At 41.7% G+C, this 15966-nt stretch overlaps 1 protein-coding gene across 6 annotated transcripts in view; it reads right to left on the reverse strand.

The window, feature by feature from the left end:
• LOC134212003 (ralBP1-associated Eps domain-containing protein 1) overlaps positions 1–15966 on the reverse strand; it is a 44150-nt gene that overhangs the window by 27733 nt on the left and 451 nt on the right. For 2 of the 6 annotated variants that reach the window (XM_062689467.1, XM_062689463.1), the window contains exon 2: positions 14553–14866. The exons of 1 other annotated variant lie outside the window; for it this stretch is intronic. In XM_062689467.1, coding sequence (XP_062545451.1) covers positions 14553–14702 — 150 coding nt within the window. In that variant the 5' untranslated portion in view covers positions 14703–14866. Of the gene's footprint in view, positions 1–14552; positions 14970–15966 lie in introns of all 6 variants that reach the window. 3 more of the 6 variants (XM_062689464.1, XM_062689466.1, XM_062689465.1) reach the window with 3 other exon arrangements.

The raw sequence follows: 15966 nt of genomic DNA on the forward strand, positions 1-15966 counted from the left end.
CCCTGGGGTTGACCAACTACCAGGAGAGCTACTGAAACACTGTGTTGAGGCACTGGCGAGAGCGTTACACTGTGTAATAACCAAGGTATGGATTGGAGGTGTCGTATGTTCCATCTACAAAAAGAGCAATAAGTTGGATTTTAGCCTCTACCGCGAAAGCACATTGCTGAACACCGCCTACAAGGCACTCTCCCTCCCAAATTTTATTTCGTCGACTAACACCAATTGCAAGAGAGTTCGTGGGGCAGTATCAGGCAGGGTTCATGAGATGGCGCTCTACTACAGACCAGTTGTTCGCCTTAGCAGAAATGCCGCGAATACAACGTGCTAAAACATTATCTATTCATCGACTTCAAAGCCGCATATGATCCATTCGATCGGGATCAGCTATGGCAGCTAATGCACCAAAACTTGTTTCCAGATAAACTGATACGGTTGATCAAGGCGAAGATGGATCGGGTGATGGGCGTAGTTCGAGTTTCAGGGGCATTCTCGAGTCCCTTTCAAACGCGCAGAGAGTTACGGCAAGATGGTGGTCTTTCGTGCCTGATATTCAACATCGCTTTGGAGGGAGTAATACGAAGGGCAGGGATTGGCACGAGTAGTAGGATTGCTATGAAGTCCGTTCAGCTATTTGGTTTCGATCGGTGGTGACGAAATCGAGGAGGTTGAAGAATTCCTGTACTTGGTCTCCCTGATACCATCAGAAACATTCGGCGACACATTGTGACCAGAACCAGAATGTCGGACAATAATCCGGTGAAAATGGTTTGTCAATAGCGATCCGACACGGGCACAAGAAGGCTAGGTGCGCGGCGAGCAAGGTGGATCGATCAGGTGGATGACGATTTGTGAACCCTCCGCAGACTACGTGGCTGGCGACATGTAGCCATGGACCGAGTTGAATGGAGAAAACTTGTATGTACTGCACAGACCACTTCGGCCTTAGTCTGAGTAAAAAAATATTAATATGTCCAAATTGGATGTTCCGATTTATTCTAATTGTTTTGGAGTTCAAACGGCTTTGAAGTCGACGAAGAGATGATGTGAAGGCTATTTTGTTGTTGTTATATTATTATATAATATCTGGCGCGGCAAACACGTATGGTTGATAATAGAGCCTAGTACTGCCCCACGAACTCTCTTGCAATTGATGTTAGTCGACGGCATAAAGTACCTTCTACTCTACTTCTACTCTCTTGCAATTGATGTTAGTCGACGACATAGAGTACTTTCTAAGCGGCGTTCAGCAATGTGATTGCATGAAACGCAAACAACTCTGAATTAGTCTCCTCCTTTTATGCCGAATCGGGTAGGCTGATGCTGACTATTTGGTTAGCGGTCCTGATCATTTTTGCCTTTCTCGTATACTAAGTATACGTAAAGGCTATATAATCGCTTCAAAAACAAACTTTTTATAGAAGACCACCCATAGTGTTAAAAACCGATCGACTCGACCGATCGCAAAAGTGTCACTCATTTTTTGAGCACTTATCCTCAACCGATTTGCTTGCATTCGATGCAGAGTACTGTTACATTGTTTCCTATTGAAAATTGGCCAAATCGGACCATGGGCTCAAAAGTAATGACCAAAATACTATTTTTTATAATGCACGAGAAAGGCAGCATCTTAGCTAGGTAGATTAATCAGGGTTTTTAACTAGACACTGCATCCAGCCTGACCTGGGCCTCAAACGGTCGATGGAACACAGAGACATGATACGCTGTCCAATGCTAATATGTCTGTTAATTTGCTTTCATGAGCCGATATCGAAACATAGAACATCGTCTCATGGAGGACTGTGTGGCTAAATCGGATGGTCTAAGTTCTGCGAATCATTCTGGAGTTCAGACAAATTTGTCAATCAAGTTAAGCAGGCAATAAGCAATAACCATCGTGCAATAGTAATAGTTTTTGAACCTAGCCTGGTTGACTTGGAACACCAATTGGTCTGAACTTCAGAATGAATTGGAGAATTTGGGGTATCCGGTTTGGACATACCTAAAGCATTATCCGCCCGTTAGGAAATGATGAGCAGCAGCATTGGACTTCAGAACGATCCAGTAAACTAAGAACATCCGATTTAAACACATCTTAATCGTAAATCATGCGCATGGCATCTAAGGACCCCATGTGGCCACAATGCGTGCCTAGTTGACTAGCTGACGTGCCTGAGTTGAGCAATTGATCTAAAGCTGAACCCCAGAATGACATGGAGAACATGGACACATTAAAATAATGAATCATGCATTTGTATCTGCTAGAGGAATGATATTCGGAAGCGTGATCGATTTTCCTTAACCCTTTCCTGCCCACGACTTTTTTCGAACATTTACATAAGAAGGAATCATAGCTAAAATTAGTGGAAAATGAAAAAAAAAAAGTTTTTGATTGTAAATCAATTGATTGATTTCAATAGTTTAACAATTTGATTATGTTTGCATTCTAATGGAACCATAAATATGTGCCAAATATGGATTTTTGTTGTTGAAACAATTCGATGAAGGTTAGAAGCTGCAAAATTGGATGGTGCTCGGCAGAAACCATGGGCGGGAGAGGGTTAGTAATGAATTGTCATCCTGTCAAGCTTCAATTTCAGTACGGTCATTTTCAGTACAAAACAATACCTTTCAAAGGAAAACTTTAAAGGCAGTAACAGTAATTCACTAGCTATTATGTGCGTATGATCCGTTTAGTCAGCTTCAATTATTCATTGATATTCACTATCATGATTTCGCATTCCATTATAATACGTCCGGTCGCTGATGTAGGGACGCATAATCACAATGATGGAATGGAAGGGCAATCTATTTGGAGATATTTCACGCTATCTACCTCAATTTATTGGTTCACCTTTACTACATGATGCGTGACACTGCTGCCGTTGTTTGCTCGATATATCTTTTCCATCCTCCTGCACCAGAGATGTCCATTTGTAACAAAACGGTCGCCAGATAGGGGATAGTGGTCAGTGTTGGCGGAAAAACATGCTTGCTTTATAACATTTCTTTAGTTTCAACACCTCTTGAACCCTTGGTTTTCATGATTTCTAGAAAATATTTTTAAGGTACAAATTGTTCCACATAATCTAACTTGAAATTGATCTCTCCTAAAGCACCAGAGCAGTCTCTCTGCGTCACAGTGATAGCAAAAATATCACATCAGTGGAAGAAAAAAAGCTGCAATAACAATAGATAAACATAGTAAACGGCAGATGATTCTTTGTGCACCAAATACCTACCAACAGATAGGTGGCGCAACTTTTGCATCATCGCCGGACGTGGCTTGCAAAAAAAAATAACAACGCTCGGACGTAAAAAAGGTCGCAACATTGACCCACCCTACCTTTCTCCTGCGATTTCCTTTGCCGTCTTGTCGTTGGTCATCGCCGAACTGCTTCTGGCGTTTGACTGCATCAGCTGCTTCCCATTTAGTCATAGAAGTGCGAGACGAGATAGTGCGAATGACCAAAAGCTCTCGTCGCGTACCCGGTTTGTTTGGTATGGCATAATCAGAGCTGCTACGAGGCTTCCTCTTTCATCACACCACAGAAGTGCGAGCGTCAAAACAAGGGGGAGTGAATGTACGCAGGAAATGATCCTCATCATATAGCTGTTAGAAGTAGCATCGTTTCCTACGTATACCAACTAAGAGTGATATCTAAATCGATTTTCCTTCGTTGCGATGACTAAATATCCAATATGTGAATGGTGTGTCTATGCGTTAGATGAGCATGATTATAGCTGCTCTAATGAGTTGTATAACTCTTTCAAAGATTGAAATTTCAGTTTTAAGCATGCCCGTTTTCTATCCTTTTTGTTAACCAAGTGTAAGTGTATGATAGGATCACTCCTGAAGAAACTGATGGTAGGAAAGTCGTCGAAAATAGTGACTTTGATAGTGCCATGCTGATAAAACAGTAGTGACGAATCAGTGTCATAAAGCTGTACAGTGACAAAAGCAGTGGGTAGATCACTTTTAAGCCGTGTGTTACGAAGTTAGATCTGGCAAACCAAACCCTAGCCCTAGCTGAATCCATATTTCGAGCTAGCACAATAACTTGCGGTAATTCAAGGATTCATCGTATTTAGTTCTCGAGCATAATAAATCCCACTTTACCGGGCAAGGGGCTACGAAATGGTGAGTTGACATCCGGGAAAGGGCGTCTAACATAGCTCTGGTCCTAACATCACATCAACTTCTGACATCAACTAGAGTGAGAGGGTGCGTCCTGTGGGGTCTGCCTAGGATGTTGTGGAGTTCGACAGTGGGCTCTGTTGAACTTCTATAAAAAGCTGCATGTGTCCCCAAGCAGGCCCTATCAAAGCGACCGTGTGCCGCGCAAAGCGCACTAGCCTAGTCCTGGTGTTGGGTGGGACTTTAAACAAATGTTGACCCGACTGATCGAGCGTCTGTTCACCAAGGAGGTGCGGCTCCAACAGCGTCTATTCTGGCATCCAGCGGCTGATGAAATGCTATTCCCCGGAAGCTATACCTAAGATGGCAGCCCCATCCCGGTGAATAGGGAACCTTGGGCCAACAACCTACTGTTCCCGAAACATCAATTTGTTCGAGAATCCGATAATGAAATAATACGGACTGATTTTACGGCGACGACTCTTAGCGCGAAACAAAGGACACGAATAGGAACATGGAACGTTTTAACCCTAGCCCAGCAGGGTAAATTGGTACAACTTGCCAATGAGGCACGCCGCATGAAGCTTGAGATCCTGGGACTGAGTGAAGTCCGTTGGCCAAACTTTGGAGAACACAGAACGCCGTCGGGACAAGTTCTGCTATACTCTGGTTTACGAGGTGAACACGCTCCCCGGCATCGCGGAGTTGGCTTCCTACTAAGCGCTCAGGCACACTCTGCGCTTATGAAGTGGGAACCTATAAGTGAAAGGATAATCGTTGCCAGATTTAGAACACGGGTCCGAAACCTTACTATAATCCGATGTTATGCGCCAACGGATGCTGCCGATCTGCAAGACAAAGAGAACTTCTACAGTCAACTCAATGCCGTTGTAGATAGAATTCCGAAGGGTGATATCAAGATCTGTTTGGGCGACTTCAATGCGAAGTTCGGATCCGACAACTCGAACCATGAGCGCATTATGGGACGCCATGGTCTCGGAGAAATGAGCGAAAACGGACAGCTGTTCGCAGAATTTTGTGGTAATAACGACATGGTGATCGGGGGATCGCTTTTCCCTCATCGACCGGTTCACAAGGTCACGTGGGTTTCCCGTGACGGCTTTACAGAAAATCAAATCGACCACATCTGCATCAGCCGAAAATGGAAACGGAGCCTTCTTGATGTACGAAATAAACGTAGTGCCGATATCGCGTCTGATCATCACCTCCTCATCGGCAAAATACGCCTGCGCATTGCGCGGATTCGTCGACAGGAGGAAAGAGTTGGACGACGATTCAACACACGCCGACTGGAAGATGCCACGGTGAAACGGTCCTTCGTTGAAGAACTGGAGACGCGTGCTGCAGATATTCCGGAAGGTGGCAGCGTGGAAGACCAATGAACCGCCATCAAGAATGCCTTCATCGCCACCAGCAAGAACAATCTGGGCGAACTGCGCACCCAGAGAAAACAATGGATCACCGATGAGACCTGGAGGAATATAGAGGAGCGAAGAGAAGCCAAAGCCGCGATAGAGCGATCGAATCGAAAACCAGAGGAGCCAAAGTCTTAGGAGGATGTAAAACGCTCATGTCGACGGAACAAGCGAGCGTGGCCAGACTCTCTGGCCGACGAAGGTGAGAGAGCCGCAGCAACCGGGAACATTCGCCTCCTTTACGATATATCACGACGCTTAAGCGGGGCGATGATGAATGCAACGATGCCTGTGAAAGACGCGAATGATCAGTTATTGACCGACCCATCTGACCAGCTGAGACGCTGGTTCGAGCACTTCGAACAACTTTTTCAAGTGCCAGCCAGGCCATCACCACCTCGGCATGATCAGCCTAGGATCCGACGTATAACACGCGTCAATACCGAAGCTCCATCACTGCTAGAGATTCAAACAGCCATTCAAAGCATGAAATCGAATAAAGCCCCAGGGGTCGACCGCATATCAGCCGAGATGCTCAAAGCTGACCCCATGACATCCGCTCAACTACTGCATCGTTTATTTCGTAATATCTGGGACACCGCAACTTTCCCGGTCGACTGGATGCAAGGTATCTTAGTGAAGGTGCCCAAAAAGGGTGACCTGACTGTATGCGATAACTGGCGAGGCATTATGTTGCTGTGTAGCGTTCTCAAAGTTCTGTGCAAAATTATTTCAGCCCGGATGCAGGAGAAGATCGATGCGACTCTCCGGCGACAGCAGGCCGGATTCCGTGCTGGAAGATCCTGTGTGGACCATATTGTCACGCTCCGCATCATTCTGGAGCAGGTGAACGAATTCCAAGAGTCCCTTTACTTGGTATTCATTGACTACGAAAAAGCTTTCGACCGTCTCAATCACGAGAAAATGTGGGGCGCCCTGAGACGCAAGGGGGTTCCTGAGAAAAACAGTACGAGGGCTTCTCGTGTAGAGTGCTGCACAATGGGGTCTTGTCCGACCCTATCCGGGTCGTAGCTGGTGTGAAGCAAGAATGTATTCAGTTGAAAACTGCAAGCAGTACATCAAAGTGCGTGTACATATGTAATTTCTCAAACAAACGAAATTTTTTCACAGATTCAGGATTCAGAATATATGAAAAGCCCATTTTGGCCAAAAATGTCACAAATGCAGTTTCTCAAACAAACGGTTCAATTTGTGGAGCATGGGATTCGCTGTCCAACGTTAATCTGCTCATTTTGATAGCTCTAGAATTTTGAATGGTCAATTACGGCGTTGAGAGTTGCTGATGAAGAATGTGTGCAGCCGCCAGACATTCTAAATACTCACGCTCCTCTAATGTGAACGTGTACTATACACATGTGGAAGTGTTGGCTTGACCAATGGATTGCAAGTGATTTGACTATGCGTCCAATATGGGAATCTCGAGCTCATTCAGTCGCCGCTAGGTTGCGAAGGCCGATGGAGGTCCTTCGTAGCTTTTCTTCACTTTCGGTCAAACGACAGGTAGGGCCATTTGACCGATAGACAATTTTATTTAGTTGTTTGGCCGAAATGGTCGTTTGTCAGAGAGGCCAACGATTGGATATTGTGGATCAAATGACATTTTCGACCAAATGGCCCTTTCTATCAACCAACCATTTTGGCCGACCGACATTTTCGGCCTTATAACCTTTTCGGCCAAACGACCATTTCAAACAAACGACGTGTTAGAGAAAACGCTTTATCGGCCAAATTATCAATTCGGCCTTATGTCGCTTTGGCCAAATGCAGTTTTTGACCAAACTGTTTTCCGTTGCATAACAGTTTTACCCAAACGTTCATTTCGGTCAAATACAATTCGGCTTAATAATTTTCAACTTAACTCGGCCAAACGGCTTTCGCCAAATGATTTTCGGACAAACGACCCTTCCTCTTTTTTTATGAAGGTTTACTGGCGGGACTCTAAATAGAGTAGAAACCCTTGCACCAGGCCTTTTATGATACCGTAACATAATTCCATTCGAAGCAGTTTGCCAGCCGTACGCGGAACATGTCGTCCAAGAAGACGCTGTTGCAACTGAATCAGAGGGATTTACGTTCATAAATAGTCGGAGAGGTCTCATGCTAACTAACATCGTAATAGTTTAAAGTCATTTTTGTCATTTCGACATAGTTGTTTCATAAGGGCCGAAGTCGCAAATGTAAACAAATCGAGTTTATGTCATAGATCGAACGTTCTGGAAATGTACTATATGTAGCATATTCAAAATGGTACAAAAAATTGTTTTTTCGCTGAAAAAACAGAAAAACACAGGGCGATATTACATTTCCGTTGGAATTTTTTTCTTGATGCGATTGCGGCCCGTTTTCTCCATGGCAGCAAAACGGCTAAACTGTGTTTCATTTTTGCATTATGACACTTCGTTCTTGCATCAAAAACACATGTGAGCAAAAAGACTAAACGGTAATTTGAAAACAAAACGGGGCGATGCAAACAGGCGATATTGACAAATAGGTTGACAGCCGGGCGTGGAATTTGGGCGAAAAGGATGTTGTGAAAAACATTATGGCGCATTTCTGAAGGGCGCAAGTGTACACTGTTTGGCTTCAATTATTAGATATTGATGTATTTCATGCATATTATTAAACTTTAAAATACCATCTACTTTTCGAATTATAATTGAAAACATGTCATGGAACATTCGAACCCATTTTTCTCCATTCGAGCTTATTGCAACATTGGCCGTTATGAAACAACTGTGTCGATTTTTTGTCAGAGTCAAATAATTTAGCCAGTTTTTATGCTATTTATAAGTCTATTGTCATTGTACGGGCTCAAAATCGACCGAAGCAGTTTATCCGACTGACATGGAACATGTTGCCCAATGCTTCATCGTAGAAACTGAGCCGGAAGTTGTTTTATCAAGTGTAAGAAAGTGTTCAATCCCCGATTTATAAAAAATTACAAGTTAACCCTTTCCCGACCACGACTTTTTCAAATATTTCAATAGGAAGGAATCATCTTTGAGAAAAATGCTAGAACAAAAGTTATTTGGCATAGCCAAAATTAGTGGAAAACGAAAAAAAAGTTTTTGATTGTAAATCAATAGTTAATTGATTGTTTTCAATAGTTTCACTATTTGTGCTCAAAATTGATTATATTTGCAGTCTAATGGAACCATAAAGATGTGTCAAATATTCCTTTTTGTTGTTGAAACAATTCGATGAAGGTTAGAAGGTGCAAAATTCGATGGTGCTCCACAGACACCATGGGCGGGAGAGGGTTAATAACTTTTGAAGCAGTTTTCCAGCCGTACAAGGATCATGTCGTCCATTAAGACACTGTTGAACTGGCTCAAAAGACATTACATTTTCAACTGTAATAGATACTCTCTCCCATTATCTCATTCCTAATCATATAGATTTTTTTTTAATCTTTCGTTTATTTTGGAGGCTCAATTGCTGAATTATATAGATTGATCTGTACGATGTCATTCTTGTCTTTATGGTCAGAAGGTATGAAGTATTCGTTCCTTGAATTGCTTTGTTTGACTAAGTCATTGGTTCATCCTGTGTCAATACTATCAAATACAATGTAAGTTATTGTGAGAGAGTGCTTTATAATCCCGTCGTACATACGTAAATGCATAGTATTGTAAAAGTCTTGTAAAAAGTGGAAACTGTTCGTGCATTTAGTCTATTTTATTGTTATTCCTTTGTCAAGGTAGTCAAAGACTATTATTATGTTCTAAGAAGTAGCTTAATCGTTTCCAAACTAACTGTCATTATCTATAATGTACTAATGATCAGTTATGAGTCAACTGTAGGATTCACTTTTCGGTGGTAAAGTAAAGCTTCATCACGCCTATTCCCTACTTTTAGTAAAATTCTTGTGGTATTCTTTATTATTGCTCTACGAAGTGAGGCATAACAAAATAAAACTGGCACCACGTTCCTAGTTTTGAAAAAACTTCTACTCAGTGAATCCAGCAGTCGATTCCCTACGAATGTCTTGGATACTTTGTTTTTCAATAAATGCCTAGCTAGCTAAATGTAAGCGTGGCTACGACTCATCGCCACAGGAAACGCATCAGAAAAGTATTGCCGAAAAGAAGAGAACTCACATTATTATCACTGATGAAAAAGGGCTCTGCCTGACTGCACTACCATTCAAGGCTCCAAGACACGAGATCCGTTGGATCACATGCAAATGCCGTAAATTAGTGCGTCAATGCCAGATATGTAATGCGGCACCAAACAAAAATAGTCCACGACAGGATATGTCTTTGGTTTCCATATCAGTGCTAAAGGCGTAAGCCGACCCACCGCGGCAAGGTAACATATCCGAGGGGAAGGATTTTCGGACAAACGACCCTTCCTCTTTTTTTAAATAATTTTCCATTGAATTTCCGAGGATTTTTTTATGGACAATTCAAAATATTCCCTGTACAAAGAAATTCCTTCTAAAATCTGATTATTTTCGTTGTAATACCGAACGGTTGTGATTTAAATGTAATTTAAAAAAAACTCACCTAGAGTTGTGCATAATTTCGGTTTAAATTTTGCAAAAATTCAGCGTGGAAATTCCGAAGAATTTTGAATTTCCTATGAAAATTTCGAATAATTTGCCGTTGAAGCTCAATTTTTATGTTGATGTCCTCATTTTGAACAATCTCCCGCGGAAAATTTGAGGAGTTCATTTCATTTCATTTATTCAGACTAAGGCCGAAGTGGCCTGTGCGGTATATAAGGGTCCGCAAGTCATCTTTCACCTGTTCGATCCACCTTGCCCGCTGCGCACCTCGCCTTCTTGTGCCCGTCGGATCGTTGTCGAGAACCATTTTGACCTACATTCTGGCTACGTGCCCGGCCCATCGCAGCCGTCCGATTTTCGCGGTGTGAACGATGGATGGTTCTCCCAACAGCTGATGCAACTCGTGGTTCATTCGCCTACTCCACGTACTGTCCGCCATCTGCACCCCACCATAGATGGTACGCAGCACTTTCCTTTCGAAAACTCCAAGTGCGCGTTGGTCCTCCACGAGCATCGTCCAGGTCTCGTGTCCGTAGAGGACTACCGGTCTAATGAGCGTTTCGTAGATTGTCAGTTTGGTACGGCGGCGAACTCTATTCGATCGGAGCGTCTTGCGGAGTCCAATGTACGTACGATTTCCAGCCACTATGTGTCTCCGAATTTCTCTGCTGGTATCATTTTCGGCAGTCACAGTACAAAAATTCTTCTACCACCTCGATTTCGTCACCACCGATGCAAACTCGCGGTGGGTGGCTCACATTGTCTTCTCTTGAACCTCTTCCTATCATGTACTTCAGACTCTATAAAAGCTTCTTCTGGAGTTCCGCCAGGATCTCATTTAGGACCATTACTTTTCATATTATTTGTGAATGATCTCCCCTTCGTTCTTAATAAATTGAAAGTCTTAATTTACGCAGATGACATGAAACTGTTTTTAAAAATTAAAACTGCCGAGGACATCGTAACATTCAAAGCCGGAATACTGATATTCCACACATGGTGTAACAAAAGCCTTCTACAAATAAATATCAAAAAGTGCAATTTAATAACCTTTAGTAGAAAACGAAACGTACCTAGCGTAAATATCAGTTTTGACAATCAAAGTGTAGGAAGGTGTGATAGAGTAAGAGACCTGGGAGTAATATTGGATTCAAAACTCACTTTCACTGATCATTATAACACTATTGTAAGCAAAGCCAATAACATGTTAAGTTTCATAAAACGATTTTGTTACAATTTACAGGACCCAACTGGTGGAATTAAATGGACAGTACTTAATTCGTCTTAGACGGTTTAATACATTCCACTAAAAGAGCTTAATATATTTTTCTGATGATCGGTTTTTAAACATGGATAAGATTGACTATCTCCACATAATTAGGATCGATCGATTTTTATATTGTTCATTAAAATCTTCTGAAGTAAGGTGAATTGACCTGAACAATAGTTTATAACTACCAGGTTTACGTTATTACTAATACATTACAATTACAATTACCAAAATTTTGAGCAAAGTTTTTTAATCACAAGTTTTGAACAAAACGCCTCATTCTAGGTATCTTTTTGGCTGATGCCAAGAATGTGCTTGTCCAAGCTGAAGTTGGGTCGGTCCGAATGCCCAGTAGGCATAAATGAACAACCTCAGGCCGGCTTCAAGTGCTTCGATTTTGGCCATAAGCCGTTCCGAAGGTGTGGAGCTGATGGTCACAAAACTCACACCTGCCAGGCCAGGCCCACCCATCCGGTGGGCAGGCCTAGCGTACGTGCGCATTAACGGAACCCGCTCGTAGAGGTGTGCGCCGGTCCGAAAATCGGCGGCGCGGCGTTTGTCAGAATTTTGGTCGGCGGTGGCGGCGTTTTCGGCGTCACGCCGAAAGTCTTTTAGCCGGCGTTTTACGATAATTTTTTTGCATTTTTATGGTATGGTGATGGACCTGGGGGAACGCGCGCAGGACATAATTCTACCGGCTCCGGATCTCCAAGAAATCCAGGAGGAGATTGGCCGGCTGAAGAATAACAAAGCCCCTGGGGTTGACCAACTACCAGGAGAGCTATTTAAACACGGTGGTGAGGCACTGGCTAGAACGCTGCACTGGGTCATTACCAAGATGTGGGAGGAGGAAGTTTTGCCGCAGGAGTGGATGGAAGGTGTCGTGTGTCCCATCTACAAAAAGGGCGATAAGCTGGATTGTATCAACTACAATCACATTGCTGAACGCCGTCTACAAGGTACTCTCCTAAATTTTATGCTGTCGGCTAGCACCAATAGCAAGAGAGTTCGTGTGGCAGTACCAGGCGGGTTTTATGGGCGAACGCTCCACCACAGACCAGGTGTTCGCCATTCGCCAGATACTGCAGAAATGCCGCAAATACAACGTGCCCACACATCATCTATACATCGACTTCAAAGCCGCATATGATACAATCGATCGGGACCAGCTATGGCAGCTAATGCATAAACACGGATTTCCGGATAAACTGACACGGTTGATCAAAGCGACGATGGATCGGGTGATGTGCGTAGTTCGAGTTTCAGGGACATTCTTGAGTCCCTTCGAAACGCGCAGAGGATTACGGCAAGGTGATGGTCTTTCGTGTCTGCTATTCAACATCGCTTTGGAAGGGGCAATACGAAGAGCAGGGATTAACACGAGTGGTACAATTTTCAATAAGACCGTCCAGCTATTTGGCTTCGCCGACGACATAGATATTATGGCACGTAACTTTGAGAAGATGGAGGAAGCCTACATCAGACTTAAGAGGGAAGCCAAGCGGATCGAACTAGTCATCAACACGTCGAAGACGAAGTTTATTTATTTATTGTCGTCAATCAATTTTGTAGACCTAGTGACATTGGTAGCCTTAACTAATAATAGTTCTTTGAAATATTATATAATGTTCTTATGTTCTATTAGAGTGCCATTAACTTAAGATACGTGTAAAGAAGTGTTTTAGTTGCATTTTTGACATAGTTAAATCAATATTATTACAATATTTATTAAAAGTGAGCATCATCTGATTCAAAGGTCCATATTTGGCATAGTTTGTTCGATGATAGTTTACGGAGAATATTTGTCGATATCGCAGTTGTCGTGACGGTATATAAAAGTTCAGTTCTGATAATAGCTGTGGGGAGTCAATTCTTTGGGAGACAATATTGTTTATAAAAGATACCATGACAACTTCACGACACAATTTCAGTCTTTGAATATCAATAAGCTTGCTACATATATTGGCAATGTAAATACGGCCCAACTTTACTTGCGAAGTGCATAAAACATAAATTGTTTTTGGACTGACTCTATTCTATCTGCATGTGTAGTTGAGAAAGGGGACCAAACTATGCTACAATATTCTAAAATTGGCCTTACGTAAGCAGTATATAATGTCTTTATGGTGTATGGGTCCTGGAAATTGTAACAAAATCGTTTTATGAAACTTAACATGTTATTGGCTTTGCTTACAATAGTGTTATAATGATCAGTGAAAGTGAGTTTTGAATCCAATATTACTCCCAGGTCTCTTACTCTATCACACCTTCCTACACTTTGATTGTCAAAACTGATATTTACGCTAGGTACGTTTCGTTTTCTACTAAAGGTTATTAAATTGCACTTTTGATATTTATTTGTAGAAGGCTTTTGTTACACCATGTGTGGAATATCAGTATTTCGGCTTTGAATGTTACGATGTCCTTGGCAGTTTTAATTTTTAAAACAGTTTCATGTCATCTGCGTAAATTAAGACTTTCAATTTATTAAGAACGAAGGGAGATCATTCACAAATAATATGAAAAGTAATGGTCCTAAATGAGATCCTTGCGGAACTCCAGAAGAAGCTTTTATAGAGTCTGATGTTTTGTTTTGAATCTAACTATTTGAACACGACCGGTTAAATACGAGTCAAGCCATTGAAGAAGTTTAGGTTGAATTCCCATCTTCTGCAATTTGAACAGAAGCATGGGTCAACGCGATCAAATGCTTTGCTGAAATCTGTGTACAAAGCTTCTACATAATGACCCCCATACATAGCTTCTAAAGAATAATTAACAAATTCTGTTAGATTTGTGGCTGACCTTTGTAAAAGCCGTGCTGCATAGAAGTGATTCGATTTTTAATTTGAACGAACATTTTTTCATTAACAATTGCTTCGAACAATTTAGGTATACACGATATAAGGGCAATACCGCGGTAGTTACGGACGTTTGATTTTGCACCCGATTGAAATAATGGAACTAGAAATGAATTTCTCCATGTTTTAGGGAAACATCCAGATTCCAGCGACTTGTTGAAAATCCAGAACAATGGGGATGTGAGTTCAATCCATTTTGAGTGAAGCGCGGTCGTAAGAAACACCAACTATGTGTTGTATATGTGCTTAAGCATAAGTACAAATATTATCACGATCGGTTTTATCGGTTTTCTATTATTATCCAAGTAATACCTACCTTGTTAATAACTTCATTGGATAGATTGGCAGATCGGAAGAGTGATGTCGCCTTCAGAGCTGGGATCTTCCCGCTGCCATCCGACGACTCGCTGCAGATCTTGAACAGGTCATTGTAATAACGCAGCTCTGCCTCCGATAGCTCATCCATCGCCACCAAACAAACTCAACAGCCCCAGACAAGCGCTAATTGCACACAAACACAGCGTTTTTTTTTTACAGCAACTTGCAGAATAAACACTTGCCTATTTTTATTCCCTCTTGGCACACGAGAGCTCTTTCACGCTTTAACTAGGATGTAGACACAGCTCCTTTCTGCAGAATGGTTTACTTTACACTCGTTTATCTTCTTTTCGATGCTGTTTTCCTCAATTGATTTCAGCAGCGGATGCCAGATTTACCGATATGGATTAAATAACTGATTTTGGTACATACATTAAATATATGCCAATTTTACCATTCAAGATCGATGTGGATTTCGGAAGAATGCTCGTTTTAGGTAGGATTTATATAAATCTTCAAACATTTTGAATATTTTAAAGTAACGTCAAGCCTCAAACCACAAAGATTTATGTTCATAGATATTTTTGATGGAATGCTACGCTTTTCGTTAGTGGAAATCAAACCAAAGACTTTAGTACGAAATACCTTTTCTTACAGGCCTTACAATCAAAATTAGAGGCCTTAAAATGAAAAAATGCAAAAAAATGAGAAATATTAAATGAAAAAGAAGATAGGAAATAAGGAAGAACTTTGCTGTGGGAGAAACAACATAAGGTGAAAACAAAAAAATAAATTTAAGAAACATATGATATAATAAAATTTTGTAATTTATAATTTTATTCATTCAGTTTTACGTGATCCTGTAGGTAGAGACCTTATTTTCAGGGCAAGGAAATAAAAACATGTTTCTTCAATTTATTTTTCTATTTGCGCCTTTCTTAGCTTGGTAGGATACGCGGCTACAAAGTAAGACCGTGGCTACACCCTAGGAAATTTTCGAGTTGAAAATTCTCTCGACTTCCCTGGGCATAAAGTATCATCCTGTTGATATACAAATGCAAAAATGGTAACTTGGCTTAGAAACCTCGCAGTTAATAACAGCGGAAGTGCTGGATAAACACTAAGCTGCGAAGCGGCAATATCCCAGTGGCGGATGTAATGCCAATAAGATGATATAAAAACAATTGGAATCGAGCAAGGAGAAATCTATCAGTATATTCGAATGTACCTAATTATATTGTAAACGGTTGCTTCCTTAACCCGATATAAAGTATGTATATACTAAATGATTATCGTTATAAACGATTATCGATAATAAACAATATTATGACAATTTATTTTAAGTGAACTGCTTTTGTTTTCCTCATTGAAGTCAACAGGCATCAGTAAATCTGGCATCACTGGGAGGGGGA

This window comes from Armigeres subalbatus, chromosome 2, assembly GCF_024139115.2.
Source record: "Armigeres subalbatus isolate Guangzhou_Male chromosome 2, GZ_Asu_2, whole genome shotgun sequence".
Taxonomy (NCBI): domain Eukaryota; kingdom Metazoa; phylum Arthropoda; class Insecta; order Diptera; family Culicidae; genus Armigeres; species Armigeres subalbatus.